The sequence below is a fragment of the Mustela putorius genome, unplaced genomic scaffold (genome assembly GCF_011764305.1).
Source record: "Mustela putorius furo isolate JIRA1106 unplaced genomic scaffold, ASM1176430v1.1 tig00004041_pilon_pilon_pilon, whole genome shotgun sequence".
Taxonomy (NCBI): domain Eukaryota; kingdom Metazoa; phylum Chordata; class Mammalia; order Carnivora; family Mustelidae; genus Mustela; species Mustela putorius.
The window spans coordinates 1,276,923-1,296,998 of record NW_025422176.1 but is presented as its reverse complement, the minus strand read 5'-3'; the positions used below and the strand labels follow the sequence as shown (position 1 = coordinate 1,296,998).

General features: G+C 45.1%; 1 protein-coding gene across 2 annotated transcripts in view; it reads left to right on the top strand.

Moving 5' to 3' along the window:
• Positions 1-2,658: 2,658 nt before the first annotated feature.
• COG7 (component of oligomeric golgi complex 7) overlaps positions 2,659-20,076 on the top strand; it is an 82,870-nt gene continuing 65,452 nt past the window's right edge. For both annotated transcript variants that reach the window (XM_013048893.2, XM_004778324.3), the window contains exons 1-4: positions 2,659-3,045; positions 8,381-8,529; positions 8,698-8,814; positions 11,508-11,676. In XM_013048893.2, coding sequence (XP_012904347.1) covers positions 2,877-3,045; positions 8,381-8,529; positions 8,698-8,814; positions 11,508-11,676 — 604 coding nt within the window. In that variant the 5' untranslated portion in view covers positions 2,659-2,876. The remainder of the gene's footprint in view (positions 3,046-8,380; positions 8,530-8,697; positions 8,815-11,507; positions 11,677-20,076) is intronic.

The following is a 20,076-nucleotide window of genomic DNA, read 5'->3' as shown; positions in this document are numbered from 1 at the left end:
TAATTCTTTAAAAAATAAACTTAGGCCTTTACCTCACACAATACACAAAAAACTCAAAGTGGACCATGGGCATAAATGAAGAGCTACTACTTTAAAACTTCTAGAAGAAAATTTAGAACTTCACGATTTCATGTTAGGCAAAGATTTGCTAGATAATGAGACAAAAGGTAGGATCCGTAAGAAAGAACAAATGATAATGGAATTTATCAAAATTAAAAACTTGCACCTCAAAGACACCATTAAGAAAATGACAAGATACAGATTGGAAGAAAATAGTTGTAAACCATATTAAAAAGGGAATTCAGGGGGCGCCTGGGTGGCTCAGTGGGTTAACGCCTCTGTCTTCAGCTCAGGTCATGATCCCAGGATCCTGGGATCGAGCCCCGCATCAGGCTCTCTGCTCAGCGGAGAGCCTGTTTCCTCTTCTCTCTCTGCCTGCCTCTCTGCCTACTTGTGATCTCTGTCTGTCAAATAAATAAATAAAATCTTTAAAAAAGGGGAATTCAGAATATGTAAGAAATTTAACAGCTGAATATGACAAAGACAGCCCCGTTTGAAAATGGGTGAAAGATCTGAATAGACGTTTCACCAAAGAAGATGTAAGAATGGCTAATAACATGAAAAGATGTTCAAAATCGTTGGTTGTGGGGCGCCTGGGTGGCTCAGTGGGTTAAGCCGCTGCCTTCGGCTCAGGTCATGATCTCAGAGTCCTGGGATCGAGTCCCGCATCGGGCTCTCTGCTGAGCAGAGAGCCTGCTTCCCTCTCTCTCTCTCTGCCTGCCTCTCTATCTACTTGTGATTTCTCTCTGTCAAATAAATAAATAAAACCTTTAAAAAAAAAAATCGTTGGTTGTTAGGGAAATGCAGACAAAAGCAACAGTGACTATTATATACCGGAAATAGGTAAGGGTACAGCGAAGCTGGAGCCCTCACATGTTACTGATGATAATGTAAAATGGTATCAGCTACTCTGGGTAAATTTGACAGTTTCTTAAAAAGTTGAACATAGGGGCGCCTGGGTGGCTCAGTGGGTTAAAGCCTCTGCTTTCGGCTCAGGTCATGATCCCAGAGTCCTGGGATCAAGCCCCACGTCGGGCTCTCTGCTCCGCGGGGAGCCTGCTTCCCCCTCTCTCTCTGCCTGCCTCTCTGCCTACTTAGGATCTCTCTCTCTGTGTCAAATAAGTAAATCTTTAAAAAAAAAAAAAAGTTGAACATAAATTTATCTTGTAACTTAGCAATTCCACTTCTAAGAATATAACCAAAAGTGATGAAAACTTGTCTACACAAAGGCATGTGGCCGAACATTCATAGCAGCATTATTCATAATGACTTTAAACTAGAAACAGCATAAATGCCCATCAGTTGGTGAATGGCTAAATATGTCATATCCACACAATGGAATACTATTCAACAACATAAAAGGAACAAACCGATACATGGTGCAACACAAAGGGACCTCAAAAAACACGCTCGGCGAAAACAAGCCAGATGGAAATCTGAAATGTTTGCAAAAGGCAAATTTATAGAGATGGCAGATGAGTGGTTTCCTAGGGCCTGGTGTGGAAGCAGAAATTAAGTGCAAATGAGGAGGAAGGAACTTTTCTGGATGATGGAAATGTTCTTGTGGAGATAGACCAACTCTAAATTTTTAAAAAATCATTGAATTGTATAGTTACAATGGGTGAATTTTTAAAAAAAGATTTTATTTATTTGACACACAGAGATCACAAGTAGGCAGAGCATCTGGCAGAAAGAGGGGGAAGCAGGTTCACCGCTGAGCAGAGAGCCTGATGTGGGACCATGACCCAAGCTGAAGGCAGAGGCTTAACCCACTGACCACCCAGGCATCCCACAATGGTTTAATTTTATATCCTGTAAATTATTAGTAAAGCTATTTTTAAAATGTTCATCAGGGAGGCCAGGGGATATATTGTAGAGGCGCCTAAGGCTTCCAACGCTCCCACCAAGAACAGTATACTAGTATACTAGCTTTTCCTGATTTGTGGATTGGGGTTCTTAGATATACAGAGTCTTCAAGAACTACCATATGCATCGAGTCGGAGTATGCCTGGCGTGAGAAGGGTAAGTGGCAAAACTATTCGCAATTACACACAAAGCATTTTTTTTTTAAATTTTCGGTTCTCATGACACTGAAGCCTTCTCTTTTCCGAGGCGTCCTACGAGGCTACAGAAAACAGGTGCAACCGGTCAGTTCCAGTTCCAGCGTGGTACGTTTCGGGAAAGGACAGGAGGTCAATGTGGCTATGGGGAGGGCTGAGGCCGGATGGCGTAGATTGCTCCGCTCTCCGTAGGAAGGCAGGAAAGCGTGGTAAAGAGTTCGAGCTCCAGTGGCCCGCTTGCCCCAGTTCAAGGCCCCACAGTCCCCCTTTCCGGCGACCTGACTCTGGACCAGTTGCTCAGCGGCCTCTTGATTCTTTATCTTTACCTTGGGGGAGAATAACGGCCCCCGGAGGACAGTGAACTCTTTAAGTGCGCCAGGGCACGTAAGGGCTTCAGAGCAAGCATATACTTTCAGCGCTCAACGTGCACTCAAGTTAGCAAGAGCAGCTGCGAGCCGCTCTGCGCCGGGAGCCTTTCTCCGGTCCCCAGCTCGGCAGAGCGCCCGGAAGCGCCGGCGTCGCTATGGTAACGGCCACCCACTTCCGGAAGAAGGACGGCGCGCGGCGAGGGCCATTCGGAGCCCGCTGCTCCGCGAGTTCACAGAGGGGACGCGGAGGGACGAGTTTAGTGGGCGCTGGGGGTTCTGCCTGCCGCCCCCCGCCCCCCACACCAGGCCAGCCCCGGTGCCCTCTCAGGGCCGCTCGACCCCACAGCCTCGTTGCCGCCGGACGCCGGGGCTGAGCGCGGGTGCGGCCATGGACTTCTCTAAGTTCCTGGCGGAAGACTTCGACGTGAAGGAGTGGATCAACGCGGCCTTCAGGACCGGCCCCAAGGAGGCGGCGGCGGGGAAGGCGGACGGCCACGCGGCCACCCTGGTGATGAAGCTGCAGCTGTTCATCCAGGAGGTGAACCACGCCGTGGAGGGTGAGGCCGAGCTGCCGGGACGGGCGTGGGGCGGCGGGCGGCGGGCGGGCGCGGGCCCCGCGGTGGGAAGGCGAGCCCGGCCCGCCCCTCCCCCTCCTGCAGACCCTTGGTCGGGGGGGGCGGGTAGCCGGGGGCCGGTCTCCGCTCGCTGCCGCCTGTCTCACGCCTGCCGAGGCCGGGGCTTGCCTCCTCCCCCTGGCGGTGCCAGCAGGTTTCCTTGACGTCCCAAAGAGTGAATTTCAAGAATAGTAACTGATCGTCACCTGGTCCTTAAATTCGCAAAAGCATATCAAAGCGGCGTGGGAATGACACAGATCTGGGGAGCGTAGTTTTTTAGCGGACCCTCATGCCCTTGGAGGTGGGCTGGCTTGAATAGAGACTTGAACCATCTTTCCAGGAGAGTTAACTGAAAAACAATACACACCAGCAACCTTCCCATGAACTCCTCCACTCGATGTTTACTCGCCGTCCGTTCATTAGATGCCTCCTGGACGCCGGTCTCTCTGCCAGGCTTGGTGGGAGAGAGACAGGTCCCGCAGGGAAGTTTATGACCCAGTAAATAGAACTTTCCTTTAGAGATGGGTCCAGTGTTTAAGAAAAGGCTGTTGTTGGGGGGGGGGGGGGGGGGGAGGGGAGCTTTATTTCACTGCAGGTTCTTTATTGTGCTTTGCCTCTAATACTCATAATTGAGCATCTGCCACACCTGTGCCCAGAAACGGGGCCAGGGGCAAAAAGTTTACCCTTCAGGAGATGGCTGCCTCGTGGGGAAGATACAAAACAGTTGAGTTACAATGAGGGATGGCTCTTCTGCAAGTAGGACCAGGGGCTATGAGAGCTGGCAGAAGCGTGCAGTCACCCCTAATCTGGGAGGATCATAAAGGGTTTTCCAACTGTGTTAGGCCTTGAAGGAAGACTTAATAGGGCAAAGAGAGAAAGGACATTAATAACGGTGATAGCAATATTTGAGTCCTTGGTATGTGTCAGTCACTCTTTTAAATGCTTTGTATGTATTAACTAAGTGGTTCTCAAACCAGGGGTGGTCATGTCACCTCCTTCCAGCCCCACCATCCCCTGAGTTTCTGGATGTTGTGGGGTGTGTTTTTCAGTCCTTGCGATGGGAAGGAATGTCACAATGAGGGACAGTTAGTGGAAATACCTAGCGATGCTTAGTGTCCTGCATGCTTGGGGTAGTCCTACACAATGAAGAACGGTCCTGGCCAGAATGCTAATGTTGCCCCTTTTCAGTGTAATTATCCAGTTTAAACCTGGCAATAATCCTTGGAGGTGGGCGCAGTTATGGTTCCCACTTCATAGTTGCAGAGACTGTGGCTGAGTGAAATCACGGACCCAGCATCATGTTTCTAGTTTGGATTTGAAGCCAAGGATTGGTCCCAGAGTTTAGGGCTCTTACCCGTTATACCTTGCTCCCTCTGGTATGAAGGGGACAGAGAAGAGCACACGCAGGGCCACGTGGGTATAAGAAGGCCTAGCTAGTCCACAGAAGAGTGAGAAATTCTAACAGAGCTGCATCAGTAACATCAACAAACATTAGTCATTAATATTATTGTTATAGGATCACACTTTCCCCCGGGGGAGGGGAAGACTTCTGGAGATAAGACAAAAAAGTAGGTTGGGATGAAAGGCGTTTTTGCCCATCATTTTATTTTATTTTATTCTTTACACACAGATAGATACACAAACACACACACACACACACACCCAGGGAAGGGGGCTGCAGAGGGAGAGAGGGGGAGAGAAAATCTGAAGCAGGCCTGATTCCATGACCCTGAGATCATGATCAGAGTGGAAATCAAGAGTGGGACACCTAATTGACTCAGCCACCCAGGTGTCCCCTTTTGGTCATCCTAAGGAGTTGGGAATTTGGCCCTTAGGCAGTGGGAAGCCTTCCGAGGTGTTTTTTTTTTTTTTTTTAAAGATTTTATTTATTTATTTGACAGAGAGAGATCACAAGTAGGCAGAGAGGCAGGCAGAGAGAGAGAGAGGGAAGCAGGCTCCCTGCTGAGCAGAGAGCCTGATGCGGACTCGATCCCAGGACCCTGAGATCATGACCTGAGCCGAAGACAATGGCTTAACCCACTGAGCCACCCAGGCGCCCGCCTTCCGAGGTTTAAAGCTGTATTTTTATGGAAGGTGAGGCGAGGGCTCAAGTCTGCAGTGAAGAGGTGTTATTGCAGAGGCTCGAGGGGGGGTGTTGAGGCCTCCAAATTGGAGGATGGATTTGTTCATTCATTCAGTCAACAAACATTTATTGGGCACAAACTGGTTTCCAGGTTCCAGAGATACAGTGTTGAACAAGACCCAGTCCTAGGCGTCTGCGTGGCTCAGTGGGTTAAGCCTCTGCCTTGAGCTCAGGTCAAGATCTCAGGGTCCTGGGATCAAGCCCCTATCGGGCTTTCTGCTCAGCATAGAGCCTGCTTCCTCCCTCTCTCTCTCTCTGCCTGCCTCTCTGCCTACTTGTGATCTCTGTCTGTCGAATAAATAAAATCTTCAAAACAAAACAAAAAAACAGACCCAGTCTTAGGTTGGATCAGTTAATCAAGTTGGGGGCGGGTGGAGGGAACCCACAAAAACCAAACAGGGACCAGATCATGCAGGCATTTATTTTTTTTTAATTAATTAATTAATTAATTAATTTTTTAAAGATTTTATTTATTTGTCAGAGAGAGAGAGAGAGAGAGAGCGAGCACAGGCAGACGGAATGGCAGCAGAGGCAGAGGGAGAAGCAGGCTCCCTGCTGAGCAAGGAGCCCGATGTGGGACTCGATCCCAGGACGCTGGGATCATGACCTGAGCTGAAGGCAGCTGCTTAACCAACTGAGCCACCCAGGCGTCCCTCATGCAGGCATTTAATGTCACATTAAAGACTTTGGAGTTGATACAAAATGAATATAAAGGGTATGTACCAGAGGATTTTTAAGCAGGGGAGAGACATGGATGGGTTTTTGTCTCTGTTTGAAAAGCAGCTGTCCAGAAGAATGGACTGTCATATAGTGGCTTTAAGTGGGGTTATGGCGGTGGTCATGGTGAGAAATGGGTAGATTTAAGATATTTTTAGGAGGAGGAATGGGAAGAACTTGCTGATGGATTGGAAGGAGGGATGAGCGGGGGGAGCATCGAGAATGACAGCAGGTTCTTGAGCTGAGTGACTGTGGGTGCAGGTCCCACGCGGTCGGGAACTGTGAGAGAATTTGTAAAGAGAGTCCATAGCCCATCACCTGGATTCTGCAGCGAACAGTGTACTGCTCTGCTCTGTTACAGATCTGTCCCTCTCTCCACTCATCCATAATTTTTTTTTTTTCAAGGATCTTATTTATTTATTTGACAGAGATCACAAGTAGGCAGAGAGGCAGGCAGAGAGAGAGAGAGGAGGAAGCAGGCTCCCCGCTGAGCAGAGAGCCCGATGCGGGGCTGGATCCCAGGACCCTGGGATCATGACCTGAGCCGAAGGCAGAGGCTTTAACCCACTGAGCTACCCAGGCATCCCCATCCATCCTGTTTTTTGACGTGTTTCAAAATGAGTTGCAGACGTCAGTATGCTTTACCCCTGTACATTTCAGTTGGTACCCTAAACAGTAGAATTCAGCACTTATTTTACAGCTCTTTATTTTTCAACTGAATACAGTTTACATAAGGTGAAAGGCACAGATCTGTTCTGATGAGCATCATGAGTTTTGGCCAGTGTGTACGCTGGGATAACCTAAATCTCTGTCAAGGGGAATATTGCCGTCACCCAAGAAAGTGCCTCCGTTCCCCTTCACAGTAAATCTGGTCCTTATCCTCCCAGAGGCAACCACTGCAAGTGAGAGTTTTAAAATGGGGATAAGAGGGGCGCCTGGGTGGCTCAGCCGTTAAGCGTCTGTCTTTGGCTCAGGTCTTGATCCCAGGGATCGAGCCCCACATCCGGCTCCCTGCTCGGTGGGAAGCCTGGTTCTGCCTCTCCTACTCTCCCCGCTTCTGTTCCCCTCTCTCACTGTGTCTCTTTCTGTCAAATAAAATCTTAAGAAAAAAAAGTAGAAGAAAGAGTGGATTCAGTTTGGGGGGGGGGTTGTGCAGAAGGAAAATGAGGGATCAGCAGGGGCCGAAGAGTGACTGAGGCTTAGCAAGCAGAAGGTTGGAGCTATAAAAATGTTGTTAAAAGTCAGCATTGTTCAAAGTCCGTCTCTGTGTGAAAGAAATCCTTGTTCTGTCTTTGTTTTCTTAGTCCTAGAACTTTACCTGGGGTCAGTGCTGGAAACAGATTGTTATTCTATGTCACAGCTGGACGAACAGGTTCCTGAAATACTTCTTCAAGGTGTTCAGGTTCTAGGGGCGCCTGGGTGGTTCAGTGGGTTAAAGCCTCTGCCTCCGGCTCAGGTCATGATCCCAGGGTCCTGGGATTGAGCCCCGCATCAGGCTCTCTGCTCAGCGGGGAGCTGCTTCCCTTCCTCTCTCTCTGCCTGCCTCTCTGCCTACTTGTGATGTCTGTCTGTCAAATAAGTAAATAAAATCTTAAAAAAAAAGAAGTTCAGGTTCCGTTCACCGCACTGGTAGAGAGAAGACAGTGGACTTACTGATTCCCCGGTGCATTGCCCTTTAAAGGGTCAAGGGTGCGCCATTAGCTCTCCCAATTCCACGTAACACATCATAGGGCCCAGAGATGTGCACGTTGTAGTCTGTGTTTGGGACGTTTGTTTACAACATGCAGCTTTCTTAATGTCACCCAGTCTCCTACTGGACTTGCTAAATGAGAAACTCTGGCAGGCGCCTAGAGACCTGCATTTAACTGTGCCCCAGTTGGCGCTGGCCGTCTATGGACTCTATTTCAAAAAGACCATGGAATGCGGACATTGGGGCCAGACATATGTAAGGTTTGGTTTCAGCTCTGTGAAATCTGAGGGCAGTTACTCAGCCTCTCTGAGCCTCAGTTTCCCAATTTGTAACAGGTGGCTGCTGGTGATTCCTGTGGACATTCAGTGCTAGAATGTTCGTAGGTCACCTGCTACATAGTTGGCATTGACCCAGTGTCAGATTCTTTCACCTCCTCTCCTCACGAAGGGACTTTCAATTGAACTCAGTCGTGGAGAAGCGTTCATGTTGGGTCAGGTTGATGGTTCCGTCCTTGTCAAATCACATGGCGCACGTCCGGCGGTCTGGGAGAACATGGTCCTGGCAGAGCCCGCCTCCCAGCCCTCCTCCTCTCCCTCCGCATCTTCCACAGAAAACTTGTGTGGTTGGGGGTGCTTTGGGCAGAATCCCTTCCTGTCTCACGATCTGTTCATCTTGTCCACTGGTGACCGGTCCGAGTTTCACCTTTTGTTCTTGGGTTCTTGCTACAGAAACCAGTCACCAGGCTCTTCAGAACATGCCCAAAGTGCTCCGCGATGTCGAAGCCCTGAAACAGGAAGCGTCTTTTCTGAAAGAACAGATGATTCTTGTCAAGGAGGACATTAAAAAATTTGAACAGGATACATCTCAGTCAATGCAGGTATTTCGGCTCCTGTCCCTCAGGCCGATTCTTGTTTTGGGGAGACATTCACAGAAGCTCCCTCAAGACAGGCGCGTGCTGTGACGCTTATGTTTCCGGTCACAGGCGGAGGCCAGAGATGAAGGAACTGCCACTTCCTTAGTGTTTGTCCTCTCGTCTCTCGTTTAGGTATTGGTAGAAATCGACCAGGTGAAGTCCAGAATGCAGCTCGCGGCCGAATCCCTTCAGGAAGCGGACAAGTGGAGCACCCTGAGTGCCGACATTGAGGAGACCTTCAAGACTCAGGTAGGTCTTGGGCTCCTGGGTGGCTCAGTGGGGTAAGCCTCTGCCTTCAGCTCAGGTCATGATCTCAGGGTCCTGGGATCGAGCCCCGCATCGGGCTCTCTGCTCAGCAGGGAGCCTGCTTCCCCCACCTTCTCTCTCTCTGCCTGCTTCTCTGCCTACTTGTGATCTTTCTCTGTCAAATAAATAAATAAAATCTTTAAAAAAAAAAAAGACTCAGGTCTTTAGTTGAGGGCATGTCCGCAGGCCAGGTAGGCAGGCGCTTGAGGTTCAGAGGCACAAACAAGAAAGTCATTTCCCCGAACCCGCAAGGGATTGGAAAACGCAGCACGTGGAAACACACACAAGCAAAGAGTGGGAAGACCTGCAGTAGCTCTGGGTCTTTCCACCTTCTGGAGTTGGTGTCTCCCACCTGACAGAAGACCTTCTCAGTCACAGAGTTCGGGAGAAACCTCCATGGAAAAGGCAGAGAAAATGGATGAAATGGGAGTGTGGAACACAGGTTGGGGGGCCTTTCCCATCCCGGGACCTCTCTGTGGTTGTCTGTTCATTGGGTTCCTCCGCCACCGCTCTGGTCCTGCTGCCCGTTGTCCCTCCGCCAAACCGTTGGAGCAGTTGGCATCCCTGCCGGCTCCTGGCCCCTCGCGGGCAAACTCATTCGCTCCCTCCCTGTGCCGCTGGCTCCTGATCCGTACTCCTTAAATTGTGTCCTCATCTTACTGTCCCAACACGCTGTGAACTCAGGGGCTGCCGTGTGAGCTTCTGTGTGTCTCAGGCATCTAACACGGTGTCTGACATGATATAGACACCTGTGGAGTGATGAAATGAAACACAATTACTATACCTTGAATTCTTCTAAAAAACAGCATTTATTTTTCTAATTTTAAACATAATTTATGTGTGTCTTAGAAGATTTGGAAAATTCCAGAAAGTACAAGGCAGAAAACAAAATGATCCTATTCCTGTGCACACTGATAAGTTTTTTTAATGTGTACTGGGTATTTTTTCCTACTATTTCCATATTTGTGCTTATGTATTTTGTATATATTATGTATTACTGATATAAAGACATTACATATATTCTAGTGTCTATTTTTTATCTAAACAAGATCTTACTTAAATTAATGTCTTATTTCTTACTTAATAGAAAGTCTTATTTCCCTTTGTAATTAATACTTCTCAAAAACATGATTTTTAATGTGTGCACGTATTCCGCATGTCATTATGAGTGACTCGTCCTTTAGGATTTAGGTTGCTTCCAGGCTTTCGTTACTACAACACTAGAATCACATTAATTAATTAGAATCCATGACTATCTCTGTGTCCCTCTGATTGTTCGTTCTTTGTTTTTTTAAAGATTTTATATCTAAGTAATCTCTACACCCAATGTTGGGCTCAAACTCACCACCCTGAGATCATGGTACACCAACTAAGCCAGCTGGGCACCCCCCCCCCGCAATTGTTTCTTTAGGACAAATTTCTAGAAAAGGAAACACGAGGTCAAAAGATGTGAGGGGTGCTTGGGTGGCTCAGTCAGTTAAGCATCTGCCTTCGTGAAGCTCAGGTTATGATCTCAAGGTCCTGAGGTTTGCCGCATTGGGCTCTGTGCTTGGCGAGTCGTCTGATTCTCCCTCTCCCTCTGCACGCCCCCCTCAGCCCTTTGCTCATGCGCGGCACCCTCTCTCTCTCAAGTACATGAGTAAAATCTTTAATAAAAAAATCGTGTGAATAATTTTCCATTTCTTTTAAAAGATTTTATTTATTTATTTGATAGACACACGGTGAGAAAGGGACCACAAACAGAGGGAGTGGGAGAAGGAGAAGCAGGCTCCCCACTGAGCAGGGAGCCTAACGTGGGGCTTGATCCCAGGACCCTGAGATCATGACCTGAGCCGAAGGCAGAGGCTTAACAATTGAGCCACCCAGGCGTCCGAATAATTTTCAATTATTGATGCAAATTGCTAAATTACCTTCTAGAAAGACAGTACAAATTTATGGGACCAGACTCTTCTTCTTCACACCCTCACGAACAGTAGCTATCATAATTTTCTCTAGGGTTTTCCACTTTGTTAGGAAGAAAACTCTTGTTTAAATTTCCATTGAGGGGCGCCTGGGTGGCTCAGTGGGTTAAGCCACTGCCTTCGGCTCAGGTCGTGATCTCAGGGTCCTGGGATCGAGTCCCGCGTCGGGCTCTCTGCTCAGCGGGGAGCCTGCTTCCCTGTCTCTCTCTCTCTGCCTGCCTCTCCATCTACTTGTGATTTCTCTCTGTCAAATAAATAAATCTTTAAAAAAAAAAAATAAATAAAAAATAAATTTCCATTGATTTGACTGCTAATCATATTGAACATAATAAGTTTATGGGCCATTTTTTTATTATATGGACTGTCTTTTCCTGTATTTTGTCTGTTCTTATCGAAGTATCTGGGGTCTTTCATTTCTTTCTTTCTTTTTTTTTTCAAAGATGTTATTTATTTGAGACAGAGACAGAGAGCGAGTGCATGAACAGGGGAGAGGGGCAGAGGGGGAGGGAGAAGCAGACTCCCTGCTGAGCCGGGGGCTGACACAGAACTCAGTCCCAGGACCCTGAGATCATGACCTGAGCCAAAGGCAGATGCTTAGCTAACTGAGCCACCCAGGCGCTCCTGAAGGACCTGGGGTCTTTTAAAATAAATATCTTCTGTTCTGGCCTTTCGTAGGACGTAGCTGTGATTTCTGCCAAGCTGACCGGTATGCAGAACAGCTTAATGATGCTTGTTGATACGCCAGACTACTCAGAAAAATGTGTGCACCTGGAGGCGCTGAAGAACAGGCTGGAGGCCTTGGCCTCGCCGCAGATTGTCACGGCCTTCGCCTCCCCGTCTTTAGGTAAGTGCCGGCCTCTCTCCTCGCTGCACACCCCCCCACAGGGGTAAGGCTTTCCAAGTCTTCCACCTTTTGAGTGTCTTACTTTGGATTAAATTATGTAATTGCGAATTAAGTTGTAACCTAATGGGGGTTACCTTTTTCCAGTAGTTCATATGAATATTTTTAAGCATACGGAAATGTCGAGATAAGCATACAACAAACAACATCTAGATCCTAGTTTGGTGTTTCAGCACATTAGCTCTGTCACACATCAACCCACCCATCCATCGCTCTGTCCATCCAGGTTCTGTTGGGGGTGCATTTCAGAGTAACTTACAGATATCAACATATTTCACTCTTAACTGCTTCAGCATTCATATCAACAACTAGAGTTCAGTTTCAGTTTAAGATTCTCTTTTGAGGGGGTAAAATTTACTTTTAAGGAAATGCACACATCTTAAGTCTATCGTTTGACCCTTGTCAAATACGATTTTTATTTCCTCTGATCTACTAATGTGGGAAATCATATTGATAGCGTTCCTAATATCCTATTATTTTTGCACCTCAAGATCAAGCCCCACACGTTTATGAGATGTCTGTGTGGGTGCGCATGCACATGTGTGAGTGCATGTTAAAATCCTACTGGATATTTGATGATGCTTTATTTAGAACTTTTTCATAGAGAGCTCGTTAGTAGATATCTGTGTCGGGGGTTAGTATCATGGTTGTGTTGATGTCATAGAAACAGCTGGGAAGCTTTCATTCTTCGTTATTTTTTTTTAAAAGATTTTATTTATTTGACAGACAGAGATCACAAGTAGGCAGAGAGAGAGAGAGAGGAGGAAGCATGCTCCCCGCCGAGCAGAGAGCCAGATGCGGGGCTCAATCCCAGGACTCTGAGATCATGACCTGAGCTGAAGGCAGAGGCTTTAACCCACTGAGCCACCCAGGCGCCCCTCATTCTTCCTTATTACTCTATTATAGTTTTTTGTTTTTGTTTTTTTTGTTTTTTTAAAGATTTTATTTATTTATTTGACAGACAGAGATCTCAAGTAGGTAGAGAGGCAGGCAGAGAGAGAGGAGGAAGCAGGCTCCCTGTTGAGCAGAGAGCCTGAGGCGGGGCTCAATCCGAGGACCCTAGGATTATGAGCTAAGCTGAAGGCAGAGGCTCTAACCCACTGAGCCACCCAGGCGCCCCTCTATTACGGTTTTTTTTTTAAAGATTTTATTTCTTCATTTGAGAGAGAAACAGAACAGGGAGCAGGGAGAGGAAGAGGGAGAAGCAGACTCTCCCTTGAGCAGGGAGTCTGGCTCGGGGCTTGATCCCAGGACCTTGGGATCATGACATGAACCAAAGGCTGATGTATAACTGACTGAGCCAACCGGGTACTCCAAAATAGCATTTCTGCTATTTTTCTGTTTAATTTTTACTTTTGTGAGATCATTATTTACTTTCTAGTGTTTTCCCAGTGTCCTTTTATATCTCATAGTGATACCTTAGATCCCCAACCCCCCTTTATTTAAAATATTTACTGTTTTAAGTAATCTCTACACCTAATGTGGTGCTCAAACTCAACTCCAGGATCAAGAGTTGCACCTCTGTTGACTGAGCCAGCCAGGTACCGAAACTTAGATCCTGTTAGGGAAAGCACACCGTATGTAATTTCCTTGAGTGTGAAGTGGTTGTAGCTTCAAATTTCTTCTCTTTCCTAGGCTAATTTTTTTTTTTAATTTTTATTTATTTATTAGACAGAGATGACAAGAAGGCAAAGAGGCAGGCGGGGAGGGGGAAGCAGGCTCCCCACTGAGCAGAGAGCCCGATGCAGGGCTCCATCCCAGAACCCTGGGATCATGGCCTGAGCCGAAGGCAGAGGCTTTAACTCACTGAGCCACCCAGGCGCCCCCCAGGCTAACTTTTTGAAGTGCTCTCTCTTTTATTTATTTATTTATTAATTAAAAATATTATTTTAAGTAACATATCATGTATTATTAGCCCCAGGGGTATGGGGAAGTGCTCTCTATTTTAAAAAGAGTTTTTTTTTTTTTTTTTAAATTATGGTAAAATACACATAGCATATAATTTACCATTTTAACCACTTCTAAGTGTACAAGGTAATGGCATGAAGTATATTTACGTTGTGCAAACATAACCACCAGCCACCTCCAGAACTCCTCATCTTCCTCAGTGCTATTAAATACTAGCTCCTGGGAGGCCTGGGTGGCTCAGTTGGTTAAGCCACTGCCTTCAGGATCCCAGGATCGAGTCCTGGATTGGGCTCCTTGCTCAGCGGGGTGCCTGTTTCTCTCTCTGCCTCTGCCTGCTTGTGCTCTCTCTCTCTGTGATAAATAAAATCTTAAAACAAAAAAAATATATACTAACTCCTTACTCTCTCACCCCCAGCCCCTGGCATCTGCCATCCTCTTTCTGTCTCTAGAGATTTGACTACTTTAGGGACCTTATAGAAGTAGAATCACATGGCATTTGTCATTGTGTGATTGGTTGATTTCACATAGTATGTATCATTAAGGTTTTTCTGTGTTTTAGCATGTGTAAACATTTCCCTCCTTAAAAAAAAAAAATTTCCAGGGCACCTGGGTGGCTCAGTGGGTTAAGCCTCTGCCTTCAGCTCAGGTCATGATCCCAGGGTCCTGGGATCGAGCCCCGCATAGGGCTCTCTGCTCAGCGGGGAGCCTGCTTCCTCCTCTCTCTCTGCCTGCCTCTCTGCCTACTTGTGGTCTCTGTCTCTGTCAAAGAAATTAAAAAAAAAAATCTTAAAAAAATTTTTTTTCTCCTTTTTAAGTCTGAATATTATTCCATTATATGTATATATCACCTTTCATTTATTTATCTGTCCACAGACAGCTGAGTTACTTTCGTCTTTTGACTGTCGTGAATAGTATTGCTGTGCACACAAGTGTACAAATACCTGGTGGAGTCTCAGCTTTCGGTTCGTTCAGGTGTATGTCCAGAAGTGGAATTTTTGAATCATATGAGAATTCTACTTTTAATTTTTCAAGGAATCATGTTTTCCATAAGGAGTTACATCTTTTTACATTCCCAGCAGTAATGTACATGTGTTCCAGTTTCCCCACATCTTCCCCAGCACGTGTCATTTTCTGCTTTTTTTATTTTTTTAATTTTTTTTTAAAAAGATTTTATTTATTTATTTGACAGAGATCACAAGTAGGCAGAGAGGCAGGCAGAGAGAGAGAGAGAGAGAGAGAGAGAGGGAAGCAGGCTTCCTGCGGAGCAGAGAGCCTGATGCGGGGCTCGATCCCAGGACCCTGAGATCATGACCAGAGCCGAAGGCAGCAGCCCAAACCACTGAGCCACCCAGGCGCCCCATTTTCTGCTTTTTTGATAGTAGTCATCCTAATAGGTGTGTATTAATATCGCAGTGTGATTTTGACCTGCATTTCCCTAATGACTACTGATACTGGATATGGCCATATCCTTATTGGCCATTTGAGTATCTTTGGAGAAATGTCTATTCAAGTCTTTTGTCCTTTTTTTTTTTTTTTTTAAAGATTTTATTTATTTATCTCTCAGGGAGAGAGACCATACAAGCAGGGGGAGCAGGAGGCAGAGGGAGAAGCAAGCTCCCCTCAGAGCAGGGAGCCCAGTGGGAGTCTTGATCCCAGCACTCTGGGATCATGACCTGAGCCGAAGACAGACACTTAACCGACTGAGCCACCCAGACGTTCCAAGTCATTTGCCCATTTTAAAATCAGGTTATTTGGGGCGCCTGGGTGGCTCAGTGGGTTAAGCCTCTGCCTTCGGCTCAGGTCATGATCCCATGGTCCTGGGATCGAGCCCCGCATCGGGCTTTCTGCTCAGCAGGGAGCCTGCTTCCTCTCTCTCTCTCTCTCTGCCTGCCTCTATGCTTGCTTGTGATCTCTGTCTGTCAAATAAATAAATAAAATCTTTAAAAAAAATAAATCAGGTTATTTATTTTTTATTGTTCAGTTGTAGGAGTTTGTTATATATTCTGGATATTAATCTCTGTTCAGATATATGATTTGTAAACTCATTCTCTGCGTTGTCCTTTCTTTCTTTTTATAGTGTCTTTTGATAAACAGTTCTTAAATTTTTATGTAGTCCGATATATCTGTTTTTAATTTTGTTGCCTGTGTTATTGGTGTCACAAGTGAGAAACTATTGCCAAATCCAATGTCATTAAACTTTTCCCATCTTCTAAGAGTTAATAGTTTTAGTTCTTTTTTTTTTTTTTTTAAAGATTTTTATTTATTTATTTATTTGACAGAGAGAAATCACAAGTAGATGGAGAGGCAGGCAGAGAGAGAGAGAGGGAAGCAGGCTCTCCACTGAGCAGAGAGCCCGATGTGGGACTCGATCCCAGGACTCTGAGATCATGACCTGAGCCGAAGGCAGCGGCTTAACCCACTGAGCCACCCAGGCGCCCAATAGTTTTAGTTCTTATGTGTAACTCTTTGATCCATTTTAAGTTAATTTTTATATGGTGTAAGGTAAGTGTCCAACTTCTTTCTTTTGCATGTGGATATCCAGTTTTCTGAGCATCATTTGTTGTCCTTTTCCCACTGTATGACCTTGACACCCTGTTGAAAGTCATTTGACTATATATGTGAAGATTTATTTCTGGGCACTCTCTTCTCTTCCGCTGATCATGTCCGTCCTCATGTCAGTACCACACCGTTACCCCCACTGGTCCATACATATTGTTTTGATTATTGTAGCTTTGTTGTAAGTTTTGAAATCATGGAGTGTGAGACCATCAATGTTACCCTTCTTTTTCAGGAATGTTTATCTATTTGGGGTCCCTTGAAGTTCTGTATGAATTCTAGGACGGGTTTTTCTGTTTCTCCACAAGACACCATTGGAATTTCAATAGGGATTGCATTGAATCCGTAGATGGTTTTGGGTAATATTACCATCTTAACAGTATTAAGTCTTCCAATCCAAGAACATGGGATGTTTTCTCATTTACTTGTGTCGTCTTTAATTTCTTTCATCAGTGTTTTGTTGTTTTCAGAGTACAAGGCTTTCAGCTCCTTGTTGAATTTTTTTCCTAAGTATTTTATTATTTTTTTTATGTTACTGTTAATGAATTTTTTCTCCTCTTCAGATCATTCATTGTTAGTACGTAGAAGAACAACTGATTTTTTTAAAAAAAGATTTTATTTATTCATTTGAGTGAGAGACAAGGCAGAGAAAACACAAGCAGGGGGAAGGAAGAAGCAGATTCTCCACTGAGCTGGGAGACCAGTGTGGGGTTCGATCCAGGACCCGCAGATGATGACCTGAGCCAAAGGCAGATACCCAACCATCTGAGCCAGCCAGGTGCCCCAATACAGCTGATTTTTATGTGTTGATTTTGTGTCCTGCAACTTTGCCAAATTCTCTTATTAATTCTAACAGGTTTTTTTGTGGAATATTTAGGGTTTTCTGATTATAACATCATATCATCTGCAAACAAAGACAATTTTACTTCTTCCTCTTCTCTTTGAATGCTTTTTTCTTACATGCCTCATTGCTTTGGCTAAGACTTCCAGCACTTAGGCTTATAAAGGTGGCAAAAGCAGACATTCTTGTCCTGTTCCTGATCTCAGAGTAAGAGTTTGAAATAGTCCTTCACCATTGAGTATTAGGTCAGCTGGGAGCTTTTCATCCAGGGCCCTTATTATGTTGACATAGTTTGCTTCTATTCCTGGATTGTTGAGTTATGTCATGAAAAGTGTTGAATTTTAACAAATCCTTTTCTTCACCATTTGAGATGATCATGTGGATTTTTTCCAGCATTCTGTTAATATCGTGTAATACATTGCTTGACTTTTGTATATTGAACCATCCTTGCATCTCAGGAATAAATTCTACTTGGCTGTAGAGTATCATCCTTTAATATGCTGCTGATTTTGGTTTGCTAGTATTTCGTCAAGGATTTTTACATCACTATTCAGGGATGTGACATCTGGGTGGCTCAGCTGGCTAAGTGTCTGACTGGTGATTTCTGCTTAGGTCATGGTCTCAGGGTCATGAGATCGAGCCCCGTGTTGGGATCTGTGCTGGGTGTGGAGTTTGCTTGAGCACTCCACCCCTGCTTCAGTGCACGTGTCTTTTCTCTCTGTCAAAAAAAACAAAAAACAAAAAAAAAAAACTTCAGGGATATTAGTCTGTGGGTTTCTTTTCTTGCATTGTCTTTGTCTGGCTTTGGATTGGGGGAGTGTTGGCCTCATAGAATGAGTTAGAGTGTTTCCTCCTCTTCAATTTTTTGGAAGAGTTTGGGAAATAGCAGTATAAATTTTTCTTTAAATGTCTGATATATTCACCAGTGAAGCTGTTTGGTGTGCTTTTCTTTCTTTCTTTTTTTTTTAAAGATTTTATTTATTTGTCAGAGAGAGTGAGCGAGAGCGAGCACAGGCAGACAGAGTGGAAGGCAGAGTCAGACGGAGAAGCAGGCTCCCTGCGGAGCAAGGAGCCCGATATGGGACTCGATCCCAGGACGCTGGGATCATGACCTGAGCTGAAGGCAGCTGCCCAACCAACTGAGCCACCCAGGCGTCCTGGTGTGCTTTTCTTTGTTGGAAGTTGTTGGATTACTGATTCAGTCTCCTTACTAGTATTGGATCCATTTAGAGTTCTTATTTCTTCATGATTCAGTCTTGGTAGATTGTGTGTGTCTAAGAATTTGTTCATTTCATCTAGTTTATCCAATTTGTTGGTATTTATTTATTAATTTATTATTAATTGATTTACTTAAAAAAATATTTTATTTATTTGAGAGAGTGAGCACGAGCTTTGGGAGGAGCAGAGGTAGAAAGAGAAGCAGACACTCTGCTGAGCACAAAGACGACATGGGGCTCGCTCTCAGAACCGGAGCTGAAGTTAGTTGCTTAACTGACTCAACAACCCAGGGACCCGTATTTTTTTTTCTAAGTAGGCTCCATGCCCAACACAGGACTTGAACTCACAACCCTGAGATCAAGGCCTGAGATCAGGAGTTGGACACTCTACCAACTGAGCCATCCAGGCACCCCCCATAGTACTTTTTTATAATCCTTTTTATTTCTGTAAGATCAGAAGTAGTGTCCTTTCTTTCATTTTTGACTTTATTTGAAATGTCTTCTTTCTTTTTCATAATAAATCTAATTAAAAGTGTGTAAATTTTGTTCATCTTTTCAAACAACCACCTCTTGGTTTTGTTGATTTTTCTTTTTTGTTTTGCTCTATTATATTGATCTCTGCTCCGATCTTTATTATCTTCCCTTCTGCTACCTTTTGGTTTAGTTTGTTCTTTTTTTTTTTTTTTTTTTCCCCTTTTCTAGGTCTTTAGGATGTAGAGTTTAGGCAGTTGGCTTGAGATATTTCTTTTTTGTTTTTTTTTAACCCAAACATTTACAGCTATAAATTAGCTGTTAGTGCTGCTTTTGCAGCATCCCACATATTTTGGTATATTGTGTTTTTATTTTCATTTGTCTCAAGATAATTCTTAATTTCCCTTATGGTATCTTCTTTGACCCATTGGTTGTTTAAGACTGTTGTTTAGTTTCTACATATTTGTGAATTTTCTCACTGTTTTTTCTTCTTTTGATTTCTAGTTTTATTTCATAATGATCGGAAAGGATATATGATTTCCGTCTTAGTTACGCTTGTTTTCTTTTTAAAGATTTTATTTATTTATTTATTTGTCAGAGAGAGAGCGAGCGCACAAGCAGGCAGAGTGGCAGGCAGAGGCAGAGAGAGAAACAGGCTCCCTGCTGAGCAAGGAGCCCGATGTGAGACTCCATCCCAGGACCTTCGGATCGTGACCTGAGCGAAAGGCAGCCACTTAACGAACTGAGTGACCCAGCTATCCCTCCACTTGTTTTCTGGCCTCAGTTGTGAGCTGTCCTAGAGAATGTTTCATGGGCACTTGAGAAAAATATGTATTCTGCTGTTGCTGGGTGGAGTGTTCTCTCTGTGTGTGTGTGTGTGTGTGTGTGTGTGTGTGTGTTAGGTCTAATTGGTTTATGGTGGTGGTCAAGTCCTTGACTTCCTTATTATCCTCCCTCTCCTTGTTCTTGAAGTGCTCTCATGACGTGCCTTCTGCACGCTCTGTTCCTTTTCTTTTCTCCCCTCCCTGTGCTACTTCTGCATAGGTCCTATTGTGGGGTTTTTGTTTTTTTTTTTTTTTTTTTTTTTAGTTTGTTTTCGTTCTGCTTAGTCATACTTCTACGTGGCTGCTTTTTTCTGGGCTTGCTCTTAACTGGAAAATAACGTGCAATCTCCTTAGAAGCCCATCCTAGTTTACCTGGGCTTTGTTGAGAGCTATCGCCTTGCCCTTGAATTAAAAGCTCCATTCCGTGCTGTGCTCTTCAGCTGCCTAAAGAGAACGGCTTCAGTACCCACCTCCAGCCTTTCCCTTCCATGACTTTACCCTCTTGTCAGTCATCTGTTTGGAGTGT